The sequence below is a fragment of the Cryptomeria japonica genome, unplaced genomic scaffold (assembly GCF_030272615.1).
Source record: "Cryptomeria japonica unplaced genomic scaffold, Sugi_1.0 HiC_scaffold_366, whole genome shotgun sequence".
Classification (NCBI taxonomy): Eukaryota; Viridiplantae; Streptophyta; class Pinopsida; order Cupressales; family Cupressaceae; genus Cryptomeria; species Cryptomeria japonica.
In genome coordinates, this window is record NW_026729188.1 from 118,208 (window position 1) to 138,692 (window position 20,485).

General features: G+C 34.5%; 1 protein-coding gene across 1 annotated transcript; it reads left to right on the forward strand.

Annotated features, from left to right (window-relative positions):
• The first annotated feature begins 9,278 nt into the window (after nt 1–9,278).
• On the forward strand, nt 9,279–10,616 carry LOC131871048 (1-aminocyclopropane-1-carboxylate oxidase-like). The gene is made up of 3 exons (XM_059215911.1): nt 9,279–9,429; nt 9,522–9,757; nt 9,910–10,616. The coding sequence occupies exons 1-3, from the start codon at nt 9,328–9,330 to the stop codon at nt 10,520–10,522; spliced, it is 951 nt and encodes a 316-aa protein (XP_059071894.1). The 5' UTR covers nt 9,279–9,327; the 3' UTR covers nt 10,523–10,616.
• Nucleotides 10,617–20,485: the final 9,869 nt, after the last annotated feature.

Consider the following 20,485-nt stretch of genomic DNA (forward strand, 5'->3'; position numbering starts at 1 on the left):
TCTCAATTGTGGCCTATTCTATGTAGGAGTGTATATTTTTCCCTTGTCGTCTCATTATTGATAAACCTTTCGATAGATTTACTATTTTGCATTCTGTCATGTCCTTCATAACGCACCTCAACCTTTCTCTTCTCCAGTTGGGGGCCCCCTTCTGCTCCGCTTTGTTTTCGTTCGTTTTTCTTTTCTTTCCTTGTCTGTGTTGTTGTCTTTTTTTTGTCTTGTGTTTTGGAGTCCCGAAACTCCGAGGTCCTGAACTTCTCCTTCGGATCTTCGGACTCCCAGGCTTCCTCCGTGTCCTTGACTATTCTTTCCCTTTGTTTTCTTCGAAATTCCAGGATCTCGGAGTTCCGAGTTTGGAAGAGTTCTTCCATTTCTCGAAACCTCGGAGTACGAGGTTCTCGGGTTTCGCTGTTTGTTTGTTTAGTGTTTGCATTATTTCGGACATCTGGGTTTTCAAGGTTATGGTGGCCTCTAGCTTCCCCACACCCCGAGATCTCGAAATCCTAGGTTTTCGTCCTTCTTCGTTGCTTAGGGATTTCATGATTTCGGGATCCCAGGAACCTCAGGAACTTAGTTTCCCAAGTTCCCAGTTCCTCGAACTCTAAAGTCATGTGTTTTGTTTGTTCATTGTGCGTCTTTGGTTGTCGTGCGTGTGCTTTCGTCTTGGTGTCACCGCGTGTTGTCTCTTCAAAAGTGTATCTCAAAAAACTGATCAAATGCCTTTGAGTATGTCAAAATAATTATGTGTTTCTTTATTCATTTGGAGAAATTTAATTTTAATTTGGAAAAATCCAATAGCTCTCATTTCGATGTGATTGCGACAACCCAAATATCACCAAAGACCATATTTTCTCTCCCTCCCACTCCTCCCACCCACCCCTGCAATGGCGTCTACCTATTCCTAATGTCATCTTTTTGTTAATATCATTGACTATCTTTTGAATAATGGTTGTGAGATTCCTGTTATTTTTCCATTTTTCACTATCGTTGACTATCTTGTGAACAATGGTTGTGAGATTCGTGTTGCTTGACCATGACCTTGTGGTTGTAATCGTATGTATGTAAATGTGTGATGATGCATATAATAAAATACCTTAATGCTACATACAATGTCTAATGAATGTGAATTGTTTAAATATTACCACGGTGAAAATGATGATAACAAATGGATGTAATAATCTCGACAATGACCTTTTACATGTAGAAAGAACCAAAAATAATTCAAAAGAACTATTGCAAATTCCATTGTGTTGTAGAGTCAAAACTTTACAATGCTATTTAGAAAAAATGACTTGAGATAAAACTCGAGAATCAAGGCAAACATAAATATATAAAAGCGCATAAAGCTCAATCGCCTATGGTATACTACATGACACGACCTATTTTACTATTAGAATACCTTCAAGTATTATCTATTATAAGGAGAGGAAATTTGAGTAACACCAAGATATGTCAATTAATAGATGATTCTAGAAAAATATTTATGGATTTCGATCTGGACCATGCAAAGATAATCAAACATCCTTTGACTACCTCTAAGTTCTCTTCTCTTATCTCGTAATAACACAAAGTCCCTAACTACAAACTCTCTATTCTAATCTCTTCCATTAAACATTTATTTAAAATGTTCTTAATATTTTTAATCCTGTCTACCGCTATTTTCTTTATCTCTTCTTTCCTAGTCAAAGATGTGATCCCTTTTCCCTAATGATTATTCAAATTACTAATCTTTGATGACAGTTGCTATTCGTATTCCAACAAATTTCAATGGTATGTGAAGCTTACTACCGATCTCATAAGCAATTTTAATTTGAAAAACTGTGATCTCTTTCTATTGTGATTGTGTCTACCCCAAGAACATCAAATATCCTCTTTTTTTTTTTCTATTTTTTGTTATTATCATTTACTATCTTGAGCATAATGGTTGTGAGATTTTTGTTTCTTGATCATTACCCTGTGGGTGTAAGCCAATGAATTTAAATATGCAAGGCTACATATAATAATACAAAACGTAGATATGTTTGAAGCAGAATTGTTTTTATAATTATCAATTAATATTGTCTAAGTAACCTTGAAAATTATCAGTATCATTTCATCAATGAAATTGCAAAACACTTTAGATGTAGGGTATTTTATGTTCAACCACTTTAACACTCATACTTAAGTAATTAGTATCAATCAAAATATGAGTGTGGATAGTATTTGATTGTGGTTTAATTGTAACTATTGTATTTTGGTTCCATTGTTAGAATGCCTCGTCAATTACAAGAAACCTAGAGGGATAGAAAATGGCATTGGGTATATTACTAGTTTTTTGACATATTTTGCATCATGATTTTATTCTAATAAAATTCTATTGTTGTTCTCTATTCGCACAATCCAACAAGATTTCATCAATCGCTTGCTTGTACCCTACAATTCACTAGATAACACTTTTTTGTTGATTTTAGCCTATAGTTCTTCTCTCTTTAGCATAGATGTTGAAGACATTCTTTGTGGGTAAGGAAATTTACAATGGCAAAGCCAACACATATAACACCAAATCACACTGTCGTTGTAGAAATAAAAAGATATTAATCTATCTAGGATTCTTTAGCATGTTAATACATTTATGCACGTTAGTCTTTTGAAACCATATATTTCACGTATAACCACCAATGGGAACGTAACTTCCAAAATAACCTACTAACCAATTTTTAATTATTTATTGAAAAATCATACTAAAAAATAATTTGTAATATAATAATAGAAAATTATCCCCTATTAGATTTATCCCAGTAAGTTTTGTGCATTGTAAGAGTTTAACACAACCCTTATCGATACTTTGATGAATCACCTTCACGAATAATCCTCACTGACACAGGAAACACGAGACTAACTCCATGAACGGATCTCCTAATTATAGAAACCACAAACCTCTACACAACATGAAACGGCGTAGCTTTTCCCAAACCTACTTGTATAATTAGAGAGAAACATTCCTCTGACATTCTAGACCTATCAAATCCCTCTACGGTGTTGCATATGACATAACAATTCTCCTTTGAGACTCCACATATCCTTCGAGTGTTTTGAATCCTTCCTCTATGGTTTAAATGAAGATCAACCAAATGCTGCTCTTTTGTACTAAACAGCAGCAATCAAATGTTGATACATCAAGTGTACTCATATGAAAATCCAATCCCCATCTTTTCTTAAGGGGCAAAAATGGAGAAGAATGCTTCTCATGCCATGAATCACCCCTGAGCAAGAAGCTAGCTCGATATAATATATTTCCTCCTATATCCATTTCCTCCGACCTCCTATGTGATCCTATTACACTATCCATTTGATATCTCACTAGAATCTCAAACAATACAACCATCTGAATTTGGAATCTTTGTCAAGTGTAACATAGATGACTTGAACATTTGATTAATGTTGTAACGACACAAAACTAAATTATGATGGCATCCCTTTCTTCTTTTAAACAATCATCCTCAGGTTGGTGGCAGAATTCCCTTCGTCTTCAACTCACTACTTTTCGTAACGATGTTTATGTCAATTATTCTGATGTTGTTTCTAAGGATACGCAACCAATTATTCCTAGCTAGTAATCTTCTCCTATCTTGGTTGTTGTGGGTGTGTATTTGGGGTCGCTTTCTTCTTTGTCTACTACTTCCCAATTGCCCTTGGGAAATGCTACATCTAATTTCCTTCTATTCCGATTATATCTGCTCCTCTTCATTCCAATATAGAATTACTTTCTTATATGCCTTTTCAGGGACTCTCTCCCTCCTCTTTCCCTTTTGGTTTTAAATTTTGACGGTGACCCATCTTGGACAATTGTACATAGCAGGAAAAAGGGTTCCCTTATTCAACAAAATATATACCCTTATTTAACCACGAGAAAATATTTAATTATGAAATTTAACTCCAAAATAATCTTTTCAAATACTCCCCTTTAATAAATTCTAAAACTCCTTCAATGTGTGTGTGTGTGTGTGTGTGTGTGTTCTTTACACATCTATATTGGTGTATCTTTTATAATGCATAAAAATCAGAGTTCAAACCATACACATTTGTCGTCTTATAAATATGTGCCATAACTCCAACTGACAATTAAATATTCAAACAATTCATTTTTCAATAAAAAAAGACATTCTGCTCGTACCTTAATCAGTTTATGTATTTGGTATAAACTTCTGCACTTCACTAGTGTTTAAAATAGAGAGATTAAAGACTAGTGCATTGACTTATTCCATGCCTAAATTTCCTTGTTATACATCAATAATTTCAGGTCTAAAATATCGATCTTTGGCTTCCACATAGGACCAACACATTATTTATAGTGTCTCCTGTCATTACTTCTCTGAGAAAGTGGATTACCTTATACTTTATATTCAAATCGCCTTGGACTTCTTATATCTCCGTCATCAATTAATTCACTATCTTTCTTGCAGATTTTATAATTAAATCAACAGTGGTCTTCCAAATCTATCATGCGGCCAACAACCACCAATTCTCCACCAGTCTAAGCTAACCACATGCCGCACATTCCTCCTTCTCTATATCTATTTATTGTAATATCCATGCTATTTCTTCTTCTCCACACGCCTAGGGAGATAAATTCAAAATTTTCTTCTTTGATCATGTACCACGCCTATTCACAAATTTTACACAAGGACCTAATTCACTTCAACATTAAACTTCCATTTCCACTGCAAATATTTATATACCATAATTTAGCTACAACTCACTCATAGGATCAAAACCATTGCATGCTCTAATACCAAGTTAATAATGTTGGAGACAACACAAATAATACCAGATCACAAATTGTTTTTAGAAATAAAAGATATTAATTTATTTTGAATTTTTAAGGATAACTAGTAATGTGTTGTTCCACATTAGGCTTTTTAAAGGCTTGTATTTCTCATATATAAGCACCTACCAGATCGTAACTTCGCAACTAACCCGCTAACTTGCAATTATTTATTTATTCTAAAACCTTACTAAAAAATAACTATTCATTAAGTACTCTAGCAGAAGTAAGCAATATTTAAGAATCATTTTCTTAAGTCCAACAGAGACTACAAGTGCGAAATTTGTAGTTTCACTTAAATCATCTTCACTCTTATTTTTTACTATGAGTTTGCACAATCCTTTCCCTCCTACCAAGTTTGTAGGTTTAATATCAATGTTAAATAATCTTGTACTTTGACGATCAATGTACTCCTTTCATTGAACCTAATCTCCTATTTAGTAAGAATAATTTTCACTATTCCATCAAGAGCATACACAATTAAATATAATTTTAATATTTAAAATTGAGACTGATTAATCACCTTTACAGGAAAAAAGGTGTGTTTTCAACCAAATATACTATTTATAATGGCTTTTTGAAGAAGTTCTCTTGAATCTATTCCCCCATCATTTTTCTAAAGAATTATGATCGGCATGATGTGGTCAGATGCGTGGTGCTTTAAAACAATAAATTTGAATACCATGATGGACTAAAATAGGGGTATTGGCCATGTTACTTTTAAGGCCGTCAAATTCTTTTACACATGGATAGATCTACTTGAATATGTCATATCCCTTTTAAAACCTGTTTATAATTTTTAGGTCATTCTTTAACTTCATAAAACTTCAAAGGGTGAATTAATTATAGTATCATCAAAAAGGTGACAAGATTATTATAGGGAGATTTTCGTTACAAGAGCATCATCAAAAAGAGCTATTAAGAAATTATAGTAGCTACCTACAAAAATCACTATGAAACCCTCCATTTCAAGCACCCAATAAATAGGAGAGTCTGTGTATAAAACCATAAAATTATAGATGGGAAACCATGAGATAAACCACCCAAAGTGTGATGCCCAAAATCCAAAGCCAAAATTCCAATATGATTTAAGAGGCTATAAATATCATATTCCTTCCACCTATAATAAGCTCATCATGATCTACTCCCCCACATGGGTGCTTCACTGTCTCCAATCAAAAATAATTGATTATGCGCTAGAAGCAATCATAAGCTGGTCAAGCGTAACTCACTCTTACAAGGCTATTGTGCATATTAGATGAATTTACATTTCTATTTTGGGAAGCCCGTATTCTAGAGGTCGTAACTTCTGATACAAAAATTTGATTGAGATATTCTTTTTAAAATGATAGAGCTTTGAGGGATATGTGTCTCGTTCATAAGAGAGCTAAGGAAAAGCCATCTAGAATTATTTTTAAGTCAAAATATTAAATCTATTGACCAAAATTGAGATTCTATGTTCTCTAACTCAATTTTGTTTTTTGTATTATTAGCATTAGGATGCAAGTTCAAGACACCTTTCCTAAAAAACTTCCACATTTCAAACACCTTGTAAGATAAAAGGTACTACAATCACTATTGACTAATTTTGCTAGGAAAAAATATTCCTTTAGACTAATGTCACCTTCTAAAATTCTCTACGCTCACTACACTTCGCGGCGCATTTGTAACATTTTGAGAAGAGTCAACTTTCTCAACCATCACCCTCTCATGCTCGACTGCCTAATAAAATGGTATTGAACATCAAAGTTCTCAATACTCACATGAAAAATTGAGATATTTGTTGGATGTATGCCATAACCTCTTCAACATCGATCTATAACAGCTCCTTAACTCAGTCCCGCATATGTGCAAAGTTAAATTTTATATTATACTTCTAAACTTACATTACATTAAGTGAGCCAAAAATGAGATTTCAAAACATGTGAGATGGAAAGTTCTAGATTACCAAAGAAAAATTTCTTAAATAAAAACCTAAATGAAAAATGGAAATATCAATTTAAATAAAGAACTTGGTACCAGACGATGGATCTCCTTGCCCAAGATGTTATTGTGATGTATCAAAAACTTTAAAGGGCTTGCCTAGTTTTTATCCCACATACAAAATAGGAGATAAGAACAAATAAAGTAGCAAAGCAAGGGAGACCAAATCATACAAAAATTAAAATTAACTAACTCAAATGATTAAAATAATGAAATAGAAATGAGAAGGTAGAGAAGAGATAATACCTTCGTGAGGCTGAATAACCCCGAATAAAACCTACAATCAGGAAGAGATGAAATGTTGGGGCCCCTTAAGAGATCACAATGAATGGTTGAGCCCCTACTTTAGTTTCTCAACCTCCAAAGGAAGAGATGAAGATTAAAAAAGATGTGTCGTTTTATCCTCTGTGTTTCTAGGAGGTCGAATAATTCATAAAATCCCTAAATTCCACTCCCATGTCCACGGGGAGTCACAAACTAGTGTGTATATGTGTGGTCGAAAAGTTAGTGAAATCCCAAGGTGTCGAGTACAAGATAGGATTTAACGCTGATGGATAAAATTACATGAGAAGAATGAGAACTAATCTGTAAAACTAACAAGACCAAATTCACCTCAACTCTTTGGAGAAGCCAAGGCGACCAAGTAGGTTGTAGAGCGTTGCAACAACCTTCAAGAGAGTGTTATAAACGATAGCATATTCGCAAGAAGATTAAAATGCTCAAGATTGTTGCAGTGTGATTTTGATATGAAACATTTAGGGGATGACAAATATATCTTTGACATGGAAATCAATATAGATTGAGTTCAAGATTAATTTTTCTTAGTTATGGTATGCATGTGGAGGCTATTTTGTAGTGGTTATATGTGCATGAGTGCAATTTGGTGATTATTCCTTTTCCTGTCGATCATAAGTAGTCTTTGAATCAATGTCCTAGGTTAGATAATGATTTTCATATATTTAATATTTACCTCTCTAACATTTTTGTAATGACATACATTGGAAAATGGACACCCATGGGATCTTGGTAGGAATTATTTAGTTATTATTTTTTTTTTTATTGGTAAATTATTTGGTTATTATTATTCTCTAGGATACTTTAGATATTGTTAAGACCATACCTTTTTTTTATAAAAACAAGTCAGGAATACATAAACGTTGGCATGTTTTCCTTTGTATAGCATATTACAACGATTTGAGTAAGCATACACCTAAACCACAAGTCGCCTTCGGCTAAGCAGCCACGTACACTGGGATCCAGTCCATAAGGGATTGAACCTGTTGCGAAGGCGGCTCCGGGGATTTCAACCTTGGTGCATGGATTCTATATCACACACCATCGTCCTCACCAATTGAGCTACAACCCTTTGGCATTAAAACCATATTGAATAGGGTAGGTTACATAAATGTGAATGTCGATGCTGGGAGTTATAGCCATTGTTTGTCATAAGATAAATTGGCATTTTTCTTATGAATCGTTTGGGAGATATATTTGTGAGAGTGGAGCATCTTGTCACAATGGTGGGTGGCTCAGTCGCTTCCATCTTGATGATGGTGTGATGGTATTAAAGAGTGGTGACTATTGGGGTTATCTGTTCAGATTACGGGAATTGTTTGTCATCTTTTAAATGATTTAGATTAACTTCCACCTCCTGAAGATAGCATAGAGATTTAAGGCCTTCCCTTTCAAGTATACATAAAAGAAAAGAAATCTAATCTTAGATAAAAGGAGAATTATTATTGTCAGCTAAATTAATCGGCTGTCCAGAACATAAGGCTCCTGTGTTATCTTCCAAATAACTTAAATCGGCTTTAAAGAAAAAAGACATTGTCAATAAAAAGTTAAATATTCAAAACGTAGACTGCTTGGTCATTTTTCTAAATAATTTAAATTCACTTACCACTTCGTGAGCCAGATCCAGATGTTCGTGATTGAGACCTAGGAACGAAGGCAAAGGCACGGCCAGTACCATAGCCATCTCACTAGCCAGCATCTCCTGAGCCCACACAAGTTCCGGTTCCAGGGCCAGCAGCGACTTCGTTGCTTACCCAGTTTCTGTTGATCCGATTGGTTAATCAGTCCTATCACCCGCTGTAGTATTCAATTATTCAAAAACCTATTGTCATCTTCAAAACGAGTTAAATTGACTTTATAATTAAAAAAATACAAGCAGATCATCAAAAATCCAAGAATAAACAGTTTCTTTGGAAAAGCTAAATACTCTCCTAATCTCTGTTTCGCTCGCAGTTGTTAAGATACACGTTTAATTCATTTCACGTTTATATGCAAGACTTATCCGCAGACCAGGCCGATAACGATAAGTCGTCTATCATATTCATTGAATCTGCGGCATCGCAGACCACGTAGGTCGTCTATCGTGTTCGTGTTAATTGCTTAGCTCAGTCACATTCCTTCCTGATGTGCATCTATATAAAGAGCTGCGCGCACCACAGCATTGCATAAAAGTAGTAACCAGTAACCAGCAGCCCGTTTCTTCTACTCCTTTTCAAGAGAACTTGTAGTGCAAATTTATAAGGAAAATGGGCGTTCCAGTGATTGACATGAAAAACATAGACGGAGGAGACAGAGAGGTGATCATGGCTGAAATAGCCAAGGCCTGCGAGAGTACTGGTTTCTTTCAGGTGAAAAACACAACTGATCATATTTTCTCATGTGCAAAACTTACTAATTATAGAGAAAACAGAGTTGAAGTGATTTCGTTTTGTGTTTGCAGCTTTTGAACCATGGCATAGAGCATGAACTCATGGACCGTGTAAAGAAAGTTTGCTCGGAGCATTACAAGCTTAACAGAGAGCAGAGCTTCAATGCCTCTTTGCCTGTAAGGTTGTTGAGCAACGCTCTTGACAGCGATAACGCTGATAAGATCGAGAACGTTGATTGGGAAGATGTTATTCAAATACATGAGATGCAGGAGACCAATTCATGGCCTTCCCAACCCAGTGATTTCAAGTACAACAACTCAACTATTTTGTGCACAATTCAAACGTTTCTATAAATATAGAATAGAAAAAATTAATATGAGCATGATCTATATACAAGCGTTTCTGGTTTCTGGATATCGAAAAACAAAATACTAAGACATTATATTGCATTTTTCTCAGGGAAACTATCCAGGAGTTTCGAAACAAGATATTTTCATTGACAGAAAAGCTGTTGGAAGTAATAAGTTTGAATCTGGGGCTAGAGAAAGAGTACCTGAAAGAGGCATTTGCGGGAGGAGAGAAGCCCTTCTTCGGCACCAAAGTGAGCCATTATCCTCCTTGCCCTAGACCGGACCTCATCAAGGGCATCCGTGCACACACAGATGCAGGTGGCCTCATTCTCTTATACCAAGACGATCAAGTGTCCGGTTTGCAGGTCCTCAATGATGGCACTTGGGTTGACGTGCAACCCATTCCATACGCAATAGTTGTTGACATTGGGGACCAGTTGGAAGCCATCACTAACGGCAAATACACCAGCGCATGGCATCGCATTCTACCCACTAAGAATGGCAACCGTTTCTCAGTGGCATCGTTTTATAATCCCTCATATAATGCCAAGGTCTATCCCGCATCTCAACTTACTGCTCAGACCGGTGATGAATTATCGGTTTATCCAGAGTATCCAGAGTATCTGTTTGGAGACTACATGCAGGTTTACAGCCACCAGAAATATGAAGCCAAAGAGCCACGATTCGAAGCTATGAGGATTGTGAATGTAGAATGCCAATAGAATAGAGCTCTATTTACCTCCTCCTCTCCTATTTCTGTTTCTGTGGCTACTGTCTTCCATCCATTTTGATATTCCTCGTAATGTATTCCATCCATTTAAGGAATCTTTTCATCCATATATATGAATTTTTATCTATATATATCAAAGTGTTGTTTTATATAATTATAAAAGTGTTTCTTATAAAAAGATTCGTATATTGAGTTGTAGTTTGAACTCTTATATTTATCGATGTTTTTCTCTCACATAGAATTATCATAGCTAAGAACTGTGTTAGAACATTAAAATAGAAAGCATTCGTAATAATAATAGAATAGTTAACTCGTATAATCGAACATAAAAGTAATATTATAGGTTTCCAATCATGATGCTTTGTTTATATATCGAAAATTGAAATACGACTCGCAAATGCAGCCTCTCAGTATATTTCAAAGTTGAATATGACTGAAGAATGCAACCTCCCGTTATGTTTTAAATGCAGATATAACTAGCACATATATTCTAAACAAGACATCATTGCCATTAAACGTAACATAACAAAATATGCAAAGATAATTTCACACTAGACATAAGAAATTGAAATGAAACTATTAATTTCTCTACATTCTCAAAAGTTCAAGACCTTCTATTTTTCATGGCCACTTCAATACCTTCTATCATACTCGAGCACTACACTTTTAAGGGAAATATATCTCTTTCTTCCACAATTGCCCACCTACCCTTTATTTTGGGTTTATAAGTGCTTTGGAAACAAAACACAATTAATTCTCTAGTGAACAACACAAGAAACTATTCCATTACAAGCATTCTAGGATAGGAATTTTATAATCAAATACTAACTCCTCTTCTAACTTCAACAAGCATACAGTTGTCGTGAAATTTGGTCAAACAGCTGACATTGTTTGGCTGTAGGCGAGCATTATTTACACCAATTTATGAAGCACATGATGAACAATGTCTGTACATGTCGACTCTCAAATAAAAATGTCTCCTCTTCTACTATTCAGTGGTTTGTACAATCACTACACTAACATGCAAGAACATCTACTATTAAGTAAAGATTCTAAATAAGCACGAACATATTTAGTGAGTCAAGTCTATCTTAATCATCAAAATCCATCATCCACGTATAGAGTAATACCAAAACTTAAGGGATATATTCTCTTGATCATACCTATGGATATAATTATGCCTTAATTTCCAACTTGGATAGTTTCTATTCCTTGTGAATTCCACAACAAAAACTAATTGGTGTACGACTTGATTCTTTATCCTATCTAGTGATCCAATAATATCTTATATAATATAAAATTATTCTAAACATGCCCACGAGAGATAATAATAGATTCGAAGTTTGATCCATCGAATCCATCAGACAATCCTTGAGTTTCTAAGCACAATCACGCATGCCTATTTTCGGTAGCATCTCCCTTACCAATACCGCCATCAACCGATTTTCCTATATAAATATTCATATCTGTGTATCATTCCACAAAGCAAAGGCGCAATAATTGATGGATTGATTACCTTGGTTGGTTCAGTGTACTTCATACATGTCGGCACCCTATTTAGTCATGTCTCAATTGTGGCCTATTCTATGTAGGAGTGTATATTTTTCCCTTGTCGTCTCATTATTGATAAACCTTTCGATAGATTTACTATTTTGCATTCTGTCATGTCCTTCATAACGCACCTCAACCTTTCTCTTCTCCAGTTGGGGGCCCCCTTCTGCTCCGCTTTGTTTTCGTTCGTTTTTCTTTTCTTTCCTTGTCTGTGTTGTTGTCTTTTTTTTGTCTTGTGTTTTGGAGTCCCGAAACTCCGAGGTCCTGAACTTCTCCTTCGGATCTTCGGACTCCCAGGCTTCCTCCGTGTCCTTGACTATTCTTTCCCTTTGTTTTCTTCGAAATTCCAGGATCTCGGAGTTCCGAGTTTGGAAGAGTTCTTCCATTTCTCGAAACCTCGGAGTACGAGGTTCTCGGGTTTCGCTGTTTGTTTGTTTAGTGTTTGCATTATTTCGGACATCTGGGTTTTCAAGGTTATGGTGGCCTCTAGCTTCCCCACACCCCGAGATCTCGAAATCCTAGGTTTTCGTCCTTCTTCGTTGCTTAGGGATTTCATGATTTCGGGATCCCAGGAACCTCAGGAACTTAGTTTCCCAAGTTCCCAGTTCCTCGAACTCTAAAGTCATGTGTTTTGTTTGTTCATTGTGCGTCTTTGGTTGTCGTGCGTGTGCTTTCGTCTTGGTGTCACCGCGTGTTGTCTCTTCAAAAGTGTATCTCAAAAAACTGATCAAATGCCTTTGAGTATGTCAAAATAATTATGTGTTTCTTTATTCATTTGGAGAAATTTAATTTTAATTTGGAAAAGTCCAATAGCTCTCATTTCGATGTGATTGCGACAACCCAAATATCACCAAAGACCATATTTTCTCTCCCTCCCACTCCTCCCACCCACCCCTGCAATGGCGTCTACCTATTCCTAATGTCATCTTTTTGTTAATATCATTGACTATCTTTTGAATAATGGTTGTGAGATTCCTGTTATTTTTCCATTTTTCACTATCGTTGACTATCTTGTGAACAATGGTTGTGAGATTCGTGTTGCTTGACCATGACCTTGTGGTTGTAATCGTATGTATGTAAATGTGTGATGATGCATATAATAAAATACCTTAATGCTACATACAATGTCTAATGAATGTGAATTGTTTAAATATTACCACGGTGAAAATGATGATAACAAATGGATGTAATAATCTCGACAATGACCTTTTACATGTAGAAAGAACCAAAAATAATTCAAAAGAACTATTGCAAATTCCATTGTGTTGTAGAGTCAAAACTTTACAATGCTATTTAGAAAAAATGACTTGAGATAAAACTCGAGAATCAAGGCAAACATAAATATATAAAAGCGCATAAAGCTCAATCGCCTATGGTATACTACATGACACGACCTATTTTACTATTAGAATACCTTCAAGTATTATCTATTATAAGGAGAGGAAATTTGAGTAACACCAAGATATGTCAATTAATAGATGATTCTAGAAAAATATTTATGGATTTCGATCTGGACCATGCAAAGATAATCAAACATCCTTTGACTACCTCTAAGTTCTCTTCTCTTATCTCGTAATAACACAAAGTCCCTAACTACAAACTCTCTATTCTAATCTCTTCCATTAAACATTTATTTAAAATGTTCTTAATATTTTTAATCCTGTCTACCGCTATTTTCTTTATCTCTTCTTTCCTAGTCAAAGATGTGATCCCTTTTCCCTAATGATTATTCAAATTACTAATCTTTGATGACAGTTGCTATTCGTATTCCAACAAATTTCAATGGTATGTGAAGCTTACTACCGATCTCATAAGCAATTTTAATTTGAAAAACTGTGATCTCTTTCTATTGTGATTGTGTCTACCCCAAGAACATCAAATATCCTCTTTTTTTTTTTCTATTTTTTGTTATTATCATTTACTATCTTGAGCATAATGGTTGTGAGATTTTTGTTTCTTGATCATTACCCTGTGGGTGTAAGCCAATGAATTTAAATATGCAAGGCTACATATAATAATACAAAACGTAGATATGTTTGAAGCAGAATTGTTTTTATAATTATCAATTAATATTGTCTAAGTAACCTTGAAAATTATCAGTATCATTTCATCAATGAAATTGCAAAACACTTTAGATGTAGGGTATTTTATGTTCAACCACTTTAACACTCATACTTAAGTAATTAGTATCAATCAAAATATGAGTGTGGATAGTATTTGATTGTGGTTTAATTGTAACTATTGTATTTTGGTTCCATTGTTAGAATGCCTCGTCAATTACAAGAAACCTAGAGGGATAGAAAATGGCATTGGGTATATTACTAGTTTTTTGACATATTTTGCATCATGATTTTATTCTAATAAAATTCTATTGTTGTTCTCTATTCGCACAATCCAACAAGATTTCATCAATCGCTTGCTTGTACCCTACAATTCACTAGATAACACTTTTTTGTTGATTTTAGCCTATAGTTCTTCTCTCTTTAGCATAGATGTTGAAGACATTCTTTGTGGGTAAGGAAATTTACAATGGCAAAGCCAACACATATAACACCAAATCACACTGTCGTTGTAGAAATAAAAAGATATTAATCTATCTAGGATTCTTTAGCATGTTAATACATTTATGCACGTTAGTCTTTTGAAACCATATATTTCACGTATAACCACCAATGGGAACGTAACTTCCAAAATAACCTACTAACCAATTTTTAATTATTTATTGAAAAATCATACTAAAAAATAATTTGTAATATAATAATAGAAAATTATCCCCTATTAGATTTATCCCAGTAAGTTTTGTGCATTGTAAGAGTTTAACACAACCCTTATCGATACTTTGATGAATCACCTTCACGAATAATCCTCACTGACACAGGAAACACGAGACTAACTCCATGAACGGATCTCCTAATTATAGAAACCACAAACCTCTACACAACATGAAACGGCGTAGCTTTTCCCAAACCTACTTGTATAATTAGAGAGAAACATTCCTCTGACATTCTAGACCTATCAAATCCCTCTACGGTGTTGCATATGACATAACAATTCTCCTTTGAGACTCCACATATCCTTCGAGTGTTTTGAATCCTTCCTCTATGGTTTAAATGAAGATCAACCAAATGCTGCTCTTTTGTACTAAACAGCAGCAATCAAATGTTGATACATCAAGTGTACTCATATGAAAATCCAATCCCCATCTTTTCTTAAGGGGCAAAAATGGAGAAGAATGCTTCTCATGCCATGAATCACCCCTGAGCAAGAAGCTAGCTCGATATAATATATTTCCTCCTATATCCATTTCCTCCGACCTCCTATGTGATCCTATTACACTATCCATTTGATATCTCACTAGAATCTCAAACAATACAACCATCTGAATTTGGAATCTTTGTCAAGTGTAACATAGATGACTTGAACATTTGATTAATGTTGTAACGACACAAAACTAAATTATGATGGCATCCCTTTCTTCTTTTAAACAATCATCCTCGGGTTGGTGGCAGAATTCCCTTCGTCTTCAACTCACTACTTTTCGTAACGATGTTTATGTCAATTATTCTGATGTTGTTTCTAAGGATACGCAACCAATTATTCCTAGCTAGTAATCTTCTCCTATCTTGGTTGTTGTGGGTGTGTATTTGGGGTCGCTTTCTTCTTTGTCTACTACTTCCCAATTGCCCTTGGGAAATGCTACATCTAATTTCCTTCTATTCCGATTATATCTGCTCCTCTTCATTCCAATATAGAATTACTTTCTTATGTGCCTTTTCAGGGACTCTCTCCCTCCTCTTTCCCTTTTGGTTTTAAATTTTGACGGTGACCCATCTTGGACAATTGTACATAGCAGGAAAAAGGGTTCCCTTATTCAACAAAATATATACCCTTATTTAACCACGAGAAAATATTTAATTATGAAATTTAACTCCAAAATAATCTTTTCAAATACTCCCCTTTAATAAATTCTAAAACTCCTTCAATGTGTGTGTGTGTGTGTGTGTGTGTGTGTTCTTTACACATCTATATTGGTGTATCTTTTATAATGCATAAAAATCAGAGTTCAAACCATACACATTTGTCGTCTTATAAATATGTGCCATAACTCCAACTGACAATTAAATATTCAAACAATTCATTTTTCAATAAAAAAAGACATTCTGCTCGTACCTTAATCAGTTTATGTATTTGGTATAAACTTCTGCACTTCACTAGTGTTTAAAATAGAGAGATTAAAGACTAGTGCATTGACTTATTCCATGCCTAAATTTCCTTGTTATACATCAATAATTTCAGGTCTAAAATATCGATCTTTGGCTTCCACATAGGACCAACACATTATTTATAGTGTCTCCTGTCATTACTTCTCTGAGAAAGTGGATTACCTTATACTTTATATTCAAATCGCCTTGGACTTCTTATATCTCCGTCATCAATTAATTCACTATCTTTCTTGCAGATTTTATAATTAAATCAACAGTGGTCTTCCAAATCTATCATGCGGCCAACAACCACCAATTCTCCACCAGTCTAAGCTAACCACATGCCGCACATTCCTCCTTCTCTATATCTATTTATTGTAATATCCATGCTATTTCTTCTTCTCCACACGCCTAGGGAGATAAATTCAAAATTTTCTTCTTTGATCATGTACCACGCCTATTCACAAATTTTACACAAGGACCTAATTCACTTCAACATTAAACTTCCATTTCCACTGCAAATATTTATATACCATAATTTAGCTACAACTCACTCATAGGATCAAAACCATTGCATGCTCTAATACCAAGTTAATAATGTTGGAGACAACACAAATAATACCAGATCACAAATTGTTTTTAGAAATAAAAGATATTAATTTATTTTGAATTTTTAAGGATAACTAGTAATGTGTTGTTCCACATTAGGCTTTTTAAAGGCTTGTATTTCTCATATATAAGCACCTACCAGATCGTAACTTCGCAACTAACCCGCTAACTTGCAATTATTTATTTATTCTAAAACCTTACTAAAAAATAACTATTCATTAAGTACTCTAGCAGAAGTAAGCAATATTTAAGAATCATTTTCTTAAGTCCAACAGAGACTACAAGTGCGAAATTTGTAGTTTCACTTAAATCATCTTCACTCTTATTTTTTACTATGAGTTTGCACAATCCTTTCCCTCCTACCAAGTTTGTAGGTTTAATATCAATGTTAAATAATCTTGTACTTTGACGATCAATGTACTCCTTTCATTGAACCTAATCTCCTATTTAGTAAGAATAATTTTCACTATTCCATCAAGAGCATACACAATTAAATATAATTTTAATATTTAAAATTGAGACTGATTAATCACCTTTACAGGAAAAAAGGTGTGTTTTCAACCAAATATACTATTTATAATGGCTTTTTGAAGAAGTTCTCTTGAATCTATTCCCCCATCATTTTTCTAAAGAATTATGATCGGCATGATGTGGTCAGATGCGTGGTGCTTTAAAACAATAAATTTGAATACCATGATGGACTAAAATAGGGGTATTGGCCATGTTACTTTTAAGGCCGTCAAATTCTTTTACACATGGATAGATCTACTTGAATATGTCATATCCCTTTTAAAACCTGTTTATAATTTTTAGGTCATTCTTTAACTTCATAAAACTTCAAAGGGTGAATTAATTATAGTATCATCAAAAAGGTGACAAGATTATTATAGGGAGATTTTCGTTACAAGAGCATCATCAAAAAGAGCTATTAAGAAATTATAGTAGCTACCTACAAAAATCACTATGAAACCCTCCATTTCAAGCACCCAATAAATAGGAGAGTCTGTGTATAAAACCATAAAATTATAGATGGGAAACCATGAGATAAACCACCCAAAGTGTGATGCCCAAAATCCAAAGCCAAAATTCCAATATGATTTAAGAGGCTATAAATATCATATTCCTTCCACCTATAATAAGCTCATCATGATCTACTCCCCCACATGGGTGCTTCACTGTCTCCAATCAAAAATAATTGATTATGCGCTAGAAGCAATCATAAGCTGGTCAAGCGTAACTCACTCTTACAAGGCTATTGTGCATATTAGATGAATTTACATTTCTATTTTGGGAAGCCCGTATTCTAGAGGTCGTAACTTCTGATACAAAAATTTGATTGAGATATTCTTTTTAAAATGATAGAGCTTTGAGGGATATGTGTCTCGTTCATAAGAGAGCTAAGGAAAAGCCATCTAGAATTATTTTTAAGTCAAAATATTAAATCTATTGACCAAAATTGAGATTCTATGTTCTCTAACTCAATTTTGTTTTTTGTATTATTAGCATTAGGATGCAAGTTCAAGACACCTTTCCTAAAAAACTTCCACATTTCAAACACCTTGTAAGATAAAAGGTACTACAATCACTATTGACTAATTTTGCTAGGAAAAAATATTCCTTTAGACTAATGTCACCTTCTAAAATTCTCTACGCTCACTACACTTCGCGGCGCATTTGTAACATTTTGAGAAGAGTCAACTTTCTCAACCATCACCCTCTCATGCTCGACTGCCTAATAAAATGGTATTGAACATCAAAGTTCTCAATACTCACATGAAAAATTGAGATATTTGTTGGATGTATGCCATAACCTCTTCAACATCGATCTATAACAGCTCCTTAACTCAGTCCCGCATATGTGCAAAGTTAAATTTTATATTATACTTCTAAACTTACATTACATTAAGTGAGCCAAAAATGAGATTTCAAAACATGTGAGATGGAAAGTTCTAGATTACCAAAGAAAAATTTCTTAAATAAAAACCTAAATGAAAAATGGAAATATCAATTTAAATAAAGAACTTGGTACCAGACGATGGATCTCCTTGCCCAAGATGTTATTGTGATGTATCAAAAACTTTAAAGGGCTTGCCTAGTTTTTATCCCACATACAAAATAGGAGATAAGAACAAATAAAGTAGCAAAGCAAGGGAGACCAAATCATACAAAAATTAAAATTAACTAACTCAAATGATTAAAATAATGAAATAGAAATGAGAAGGTAGAGAAGAGATAATACCTTCGTGAGGCTGAATAACCCCGAATAAAACCTACAATCAGGAAGAGATGAAATGTTGGGGCCCCTTAAGAGATCACAATGAATGGTTGAGCCCCTACTTTAGTTTCTCAACCTCCAAAGGAAGAGATGAAGATTAAAAAAGATGTGTCGTTTTATCCTCTGTGTTTCTAGGAGGTCGAATAATTCATAAAATCCCTAAATTCCACTCCCATGTCCACGGGGAGTCACAAACTAGTGTGTATATGTGTGGTCGAAAAGTTAGTGAAATCCCAAGGTGTCGAGTACAAGATAGGATTTAACGCTGATGGATAAAATTACATGAGAAGAATGAGAACTAATCTGTAAAACTAACAAGACCAAATTCACCTCAACTCTTTGGAGAAGCCAAGGCGACCAAGTAGGTTGTAGAGCGTTGCAACAACCTTCAAGAGAGTGTTATAAACGATAGCATATTCGCAAGAAGATTAAAATGCTCAAGATTGTTGCAGTGTGATTTTGATATGAAACATTTAGGGGATGACAAATATATCTTTGACATGGAAATCAATATAGATTGAGTTCAAGATTAATTTTTCTTAGTTATGGTATGCATGTGGAGGCTATTTTGTAGTGGTTATATGTGCATGAGTGCAATTTGGTGATTATTCCTTTTCCTGTCGATCATAAGTAGTCTTTGAATCAATGTCCTAGGTTAGATAATGATTTTCATATATTTAATATTTACCTCTCTAACATTTTTGTAATGACATACATTGGAAAATGGACACCCATGGGATCTTGGTAGGAATTATTTAGTTATTATTTTTTTTTTTATTGGTAAATTATTTGGTTATTATTATTCTCTAGGATACTTTAGATATTGTTAAGACCATACCTTTTTTTTATAAAAACAAGTCAGGAATACATAAACGTTGGCATGTTTTCCTTTGTATAGCATATTACAACGATTTGAGTAAGCATACACCTAAACCACAAGTCGCCTTCGGCTAAGCAGCCACGTACACTGGGATCCAGTCCATAAGGGATTGAACCTGTTGCGAAGGCGGCTCCGGGGATTTCAACCTTGGTGCATGGATTCTATATCACACACCATCGTCCTCACCAATTGAGCTACAACCCTTTGGCATTAAAACCATATTGAATAGGGTAGGTTACATAAATGTGAATGTCGATGCTGGGAGTTATAGCCATTGTTTGTCATAAGATAAATTGGCATTTTTCTTATGAATCGTTTGGGAGATATATTTGTGAGAGTGGAGCATCTTGTCACAATGGTGGGTGGCTCAGTCGCTTCCATCTTGATGATGGTGTGATGGTATTAAAGAGTGGTGACTATTGGGGTTATCTGTTCAGA

Bases quoted from the DNA above. Each gene is read 5' to 3' on its own strand.
- LOC131871048 (XM_059215911.1), top strand. From the start codon at position 9,328: ATGGGCGTTCCAGTGATTGACATGAAAAACATAGACGGAGGAGACAGA. The intron at 9,430-9,521 runs GTGAAAAACACA...TTGTGTTTGCAG, and splicing joins AGAGTACTGGTTTCTTTCAG to CTTTTGAACCATGGCATAGA. The intron at 9,758-9,909 runs GTACAACAACTC...CATTTTTCTCAG, and splicing joins TCCCAACCCAGTGATTTCAA to GGAAACTATCCAGGAGTTTC.